The sequence below is a fragment of the Hippichthys cyanospilos genome, chromosome 20, assembly GCF_059441005.1.
Source record: "Hippichthys cyanospilos isolate Australia breed blue-spotted pipefish chromosome 20, RoL_Hcya_1.0, whole genome shotgun sequence".
Classification (NCBI taxonomy): Eukaryota; Metazoa; Chordata; class Actinopteri; order Syngnathiformes; family Syngnathidae; genus Hippichthys; species Hippichthys cyanospilos.
This window is the reverse complement of record NC_142388.1, coordinates 5,261,493-5,267,480: the sequence shown is the minus strand read 5'-3', so window position 1 is coordinate 5,267,480 and position 5,988 is coordinate 5,261,493. Positions and strand designations below refer to the sequence as shown.

General features: G+C 38.9%; 1 protein-coding gene across 1 annotated transcript; it reads right to left on the bottom strand.

Moving 5' to 3' along the window:
- Nucleotides 1–1,909: 1,909 nt before the first annotated feature.
- Nucleotides 1,910–5,988, bottom strand: ostm1 (osteoclastogenesis associated transmembrane protein 1). Its single transcript, XM_088402727.1, has 6 exons — nucleotides 5,556–5,988; nucleotides 5,298–5,412; nucleotides 4,655–4,752; nucleotides 4,473–4,583; nucleotides 3,118–3,283; nucleotides 1,910–2,239 (listed from the first exon to the last, which is right to left on the bottom strand). Exons 1-6 carry the CDS (start codon nucleotides 5,907–5,909, stop codon nucleotides 2,181–2,183), a joined length of 903 nt encoding a protein of 300 aa, XP_088258853.1. The 5' UTR covers nucleotides 5,910–5,988; the 3' UTR covers nucleotides 1,910–2,180.

Sequence of the window (5,988 nt, the reverse complement as noted above, 5' to 3'; positions counted from 1 at the left end):
ATGCATGACTCCTTCTTGTGACTGGCTCGAGACATTATTTCAAAACACAAAATGAGCAGACTCAATTGATCAAATAAAGTACTGTTCTGCATGTTTACAAAGGCTAAAAAACTAACAGCCTTATGTAGTGAAAATTAAAATGAAAGATATTGATAAATTGAAAATTCTACGCAAACTACTATAAAATTAAATATAATACACGTTGGTATCTTAAAAATATCCCTAGTTTTGGTACAGTCATCATACTATGGTGCACACTGTGTACTAATCCCTTATTCTCATACACTTCCATTACAATTTAAATGTTTTGACTGCTGGGAAATGACATTCTAGACATTAAGGGGAACTGAATTTTCCAGCAGACGATTCAAATATTAAACATTTCAAACTGCAGTGATTCTGACACTTCTATGTGATTGCAGCTGGACGAGCGCAATTTTGTGTACAAAAATAATCATTGTCCAAATTTTGGACCATATAAAACCATTATAATTACAATTTTTGAGATGCCTTTTAATAGGATTTATGACATTGATTTTTCTGCCATTTTTACAACATTCCGTTGAGCGGCGGTCAAACTATGTCAGCAAACAGAAAATTCTTAGTTGACCTGTGTTTCACCTCAAGACACTAGGTGGCGGTAGAGACCAGTTAATGGCTATGTCTTAAAGAGTCATCACTTCACAGGCTACAAAGACAGACCATTCGATTTTTCAATCCTTTGTGGACATTAATTTAACCTATGTATTTAACCTATGTATGTATGGATAGAACTGTTGGAAGGAAAAAATATTCATAAATAACTTTAATTATGACACCTTTAAAAGCATTTACAAAACTAGGAAAAGAAAATGCAATGCGTATAGTTTGCAAAGTGTGTGCAGATGGGTTAAAGAGGTTGTTCATGTAGAAATCCCAAAACGGACATTTTTGACGAGAATTAATATTCTTGTCAATAACTCAAAAACTAATCTCCCTGAGATATGCCTGGTTTCGTCAAAAAATATCGCATATTCTGCTGATAATGTTTTTCAGGTGGGCTTGTTAACATTTTTTCTATATGTATTCATGTAAACAAACAGGTAAATAAGGGGAAAAAAAAAAAACATGCCTAATGTTCCTCAATTTGGCACTAACAGTTGAAAACAAACACCAGGAAACAAATTAAAGAATAAGAAGAGAACAAGACAAAAGCAAGAATGTTAAAAAAAAATAGGTGTATCCACAATAGAGTGATTTTGGAAGCAATATTCAGCGCGCTCACATGACTTATGTCTGCGTGTTTGTACTTAGTAAATGCAGCCAGTGATGTGCACCCTCTTCATGTGACGGATACGGCCCACGTCAACGCTAATGGACATGGAGTACTTGCCTTGTTTGTTTGTGGCTCTCTACTAGGCTTGCATTAAAGACATAAAACCCATTTCTCAATCCATAACCAGAGAACATACTCACATTTGAGGACCGTGCGCTCGCACACACACACACACGTAAACACATAGATGTTTGTGCGGCCGGCATGTGCAACTATGTAATTAATATTAGTATTTGGAAGCGGAGATCTATTTTGTTTTTGTCGATTTTGAATCAGAAGAGCATGCTGCATAACAGAGCCGAAGCCTTCAGTGGTACTTACCTCTTGCATGCGCCTGAATTATGTCTTAGCTGTTTCACATTTTAGCATCATCGGAGAATATATCTAGAGTAAACAAGTCCATCCATTTTTGTGTATCGTAGCTTATGTCTATGATAAATACATCCATACATTTTGGTGTAAATCCGTGACATTGAAAACACATTAAGTCGATAATGCAATACGCATAATTCCGAAAAATGCAGAGTTGGCAAGTATAATGAGGCCCACCCGAAGAATAATAAACAGTGACTGTTAAAAATAGTTAACACACACTTTAAAATTCAAAACAACTTAATTTAATGACATATGCATGTCTGGCTACAACTTCATTTAAAAAGTCTACTGAAAGTTTGGGACAAAGTGATAGTTTGTTGTAGAAGCAAAGTCAAATATGTACATTGAAATCTCCAGTGTGTTTTTGACATTAAATTAATTTCAGTCCTTCAAATACTGACAGGTGAATTCAAGCTTCTGAGAGAGCCAGCCGCCGGAGCCACAAACCTCCAAAATGTGCAAAAGCTGAACACCTCTGTAGCATTGGCCATCAGCTCTGCTTGTCCTGAATGTTCATCAGAGTGGAGGTGTACGACCTTGCTCTCTTGGCTGCAAAAAATAAAAAATAAAAAATGCGGTATTGCCATTGCTTTGTGTGTGCGGTTTCATTTTCGTTCATATTTAAAGGAAAGCTGCTGTTATTGAATATTTATCACGTCACACTCCAGCGGCTTGCTTTTAAGGGAGACTTAAAAAAAAATACAACAAATAATACAGACAGCTCAATGCAATTGTCATAGTAGGCTCTTATTTTGAAGGAGGCTGGCTTCTGTTGTGTTGAACAAAATAATAAAACATAAAAGCGAAGCCTTTTTTAAAGTCTTCCTTTAAACCTATATCAAAACATGTGCAATTTGAAATATTTATTTTGGAAGCTTCAGTATGGCTGAAAAGTAACAAATATACTTGTCGGATTGAATACGTTGTTGAATAAAAAGGGCACTTATGATTGTCTTATTTTTTTTCTGCAAACATTTGCAATGGGGGCGTTCCTTGGAAAATTTGCTTTCTAAATGATTCTACATCAGCAAATACGGTCATACACCACCCACCCCGAAAAAGACGGTATCACAAATACGACCAGTGCAAAAGTCAGAGTGAAGCCCAATGTTAGGCCCTCTTATTTTTCCAATTGCATTCTTTGCCATTTAAAAACTACATTTTACGACATCATTTCGGTGCCACTTGAATTGATTGTTTAAAATGAAGTCCCTAAATGAAGGGTCCTAAAATAAAGACGAAACAAAAACATCCTTGAAAAAAAATCTCTGAATTTCTGATTTTGTCTAACCTCTCAGGCCAAAACGCCACGGATCACAACCCAAGTCCACCACCCCCCACTCCCCTTGAGCGGCCCACAAAGAGCCCTCAAAACCCCTGTCAAAATATGTGCGTGCAACAATGGGGGAATTAAGCGGGTTACTCACGGTGTATGAGCTTGCGTTTCTTTTGTTCCGAGTGAAGGAAGCTGCTCAAGTAGAAGATGATGGGCAGAAAAAGCATGAAGCTGGACACGGCAATGACGGGTACCGTCTCCTCCCGGGGGAAGGAGCATCTGAAGTTCTTACTCCAGAGCCTGCGGGTCATGTTCATCTGAGAACGAGGCAGAGTGCCAAAATAAGCGAGCACGGTGCAATATTGCCAATAAGTCAGGCCAACTTGCCGTTACCGGCTTCAGAAATGCAACATTTATAATCAGCAAGAGGATACAAGTGACATAATGAAAAGAACGGGTTCCAAAGCGAAGACGGTAATGCTGCCGTCAGCTTCCACCTTGGCCCGAATGTGCAACAAACAGCAAAAAAAGGAGCTAAGACTTTGGGAAATGTTAATCGCAACCAAATCCTTAGCTAAAAAAAAAAAAGCACCTTTCTGCAGTTTGATTATTTAGCTTGTCACGACAGAAACCTTCCCTGCGACTTATTTTTGTATTATAACGCAGTCATTTTTTTGAACCAGCGCAAAGCACTTTTGGATTAAAAAAACAAGAAACTTAACATTGTGCTGTGTTTATCCATTTTTTTAGGAAATTTTGGGACTACTTTTGCAGTAGTATTACACAGCGTATTTCATTCAGCAATTTCAAGATTGTATTGCATCATCTGTTGTATTTCATCCACTGTAAAATTGTGCCACTAATAAATTTAACAAAAATAATCACATACAACAATTTCCAAAGAAGTCACTATGACATAACTTGGCAATATGTGGTTTCATTTTCCAATTATTTTGCTCTTCATTTGAAAAGAAAGTGTTCTTGTCATGGCCTTAAACAAAAGCATTAATTAGATTTGCTAATACTTGCAGAAACTCTTTAAAAAAAATCTCATGTAGCCCCTAAAGTGCCTTCATTTACCTCCAGTGATACTTCAGAACTGCTGCCGTACTGAATTTTATTAACTGGTGGCACGGACTCTTTTAAGGATAACTTTAAGATAACAATTTGAGACGTGGCAATTTATCGATTTATCGGGCGATGACACAGCAGAAAATTCATAAATACAGTAAATATTTCTCCAAATGGCAGACAATTGCGAAATTGCAGAATGGAGGAAACGATTTGAGGAACTGCTGCACTTTCGTGACTTTGACCCTTTTAGTTTCTGATCAGTTATTAAACGGTCTTATAAAATTCACTTTAAATACAACCACAATCTACTTCTAAACTCTTGGTTTGTTGTGTATGATACAGAAAGTACTCTAAAGAGAGAAGAAAAAAAAAAAACATCGATTCAATGAAAACACACTGCAAACTTTTTACTACATTTCCTGATGTACGTACCCCATCCTCTATGTCAATACACATCGTGTCATTCTTCTCCATACCGCTGTATAACTCATTGAGGCCCTTATATGCACTCTTACAGTTTTTACACAGTTCTGTGTGGTTGCCCTGTGGAAACATGGCAAAAAATAGAAGACGTTCAGTTGCTGAGCCTCTGTGAATGCATCATAAATCAATACCTGTTGATATCTGTCAAAGCACGTGAGCGTTTGGTTGAGAGTGGACATGAAGTACAGCGTGTCATCGGTGAGGCTCTGGAATCCGTCGTTGATGCAGTCTACATGAGTGGAAAAGCAACAGATTTGTCAATTTCTGTGGGTTGTAGAATGATTTATAAGAGGAAGTCCTAGGAATTCCATCAAGTATGCAGAAACTTTCAGATGATTTCAATGCCACCTGATAAACAGCCATGTACAAATTATAAGATTTACATAAAAAACACACACACACACACACAAGCTTCAGAAGTGCATTTTCCCCTAAGACTCTTCCTTTAACAACCCTAACTAAAGGGTATACGCCCTCTTGGCTTGGAACACAAAGTTAGAAATAATACACTATATAATAGAGAGAACTGTAGGGCTGTTTAATCAAATTGTTCAAGTTAATTCATTGCTTGGGTTTGTAAAAATAAATGAATGAACTTGAATGCACACAATACTGTAGAAATGCAATCGTTGAATCACAAATGAACCATGACAGTTACAGTGTGGAACTGATCAAAGTCACATGTCTCGTTTATAAAAGTCATATGATTCATCAGCATAGGAAAAATGACTACACGATCAGAGGATGTCCAATGAAGTGTTACGGTGCACTTACTGTCACAGGCGGATTTGCTCCACAGGTCCTTCAGGTTATCAAAGAGCATATAAACCAGCATAAGACGATCACTGCGTAGAAGGCTATCCCTGCAGCTCTCATTGGCAGGACCCAACTGGATGTACATTTAGCACCAAAACAACAAAACAAGAAAAGGTTTAGCGGTGCCTCCTTGACGACAGCTGCAGGAAGAAAACGTCACAAGACCACAGTGACTCTTGATGAGACACGCAGCTCCCAAGGCAACGTTGTTGTTACCTGGTCCGAGGAGATGTTCATGTAGGTGGTCACGAGGCTGCCGTAGGCGACGAAGCAGTTTTGACAAACTTTGACCGGCCGCGCAGACCCAACCAAGCAGTTGACATAGGCCACATAGCGCTGGCCGAAGAGGCGCAGCAGCTCGCTGCAGTAGTCGCTCACCTCCAAGTTATCCGGAAAAGCAGACATCAGGCTGAGGAGAACAGGAGCATTCTCCCCCGCGGCAGCCGGCTTGAAAATTAACGACTCGCCGGTCGAAACGCGAAATGTGGCGTTTGCTGCCTCGCTTGACGCAAGAACGCGAACACACAGCATCCACGCGGTTAAAAACAAGTTTGGGCGATAAAGAGGCATGTTTGAGAGCTTAAAAGCGGCTGGATATGTCCGTCAGCCTCAAAGACCCCATGACTTCCGGGTTTGCGTATAGCGTAAT

Excerpts from the sequence above, each read along its gene's own strand:
- ostm1 (XM_088402727.1), bottom strand. The coding sequence starts at position 5,909 with ATGCCTCTTTATCGCCCAAACTTGTTTTTAACCGCGTGGATGCTGTGT. Across the intron at positions 4,753-5,297 it reads GAGCAAATCCGCCTGTGACA|ACTGCATCAACGACGGATTC; the intron begins GTAAGTGCACCG and ends CCACTCATGTAG. Across the intron at positions 4,584-4,654 it reads GCTTTGACAGATATCAACAG|GGCAACCACACAGAACTGTG; the intron begins GTATTGATTTAT and ends ATGTTTCCACAG.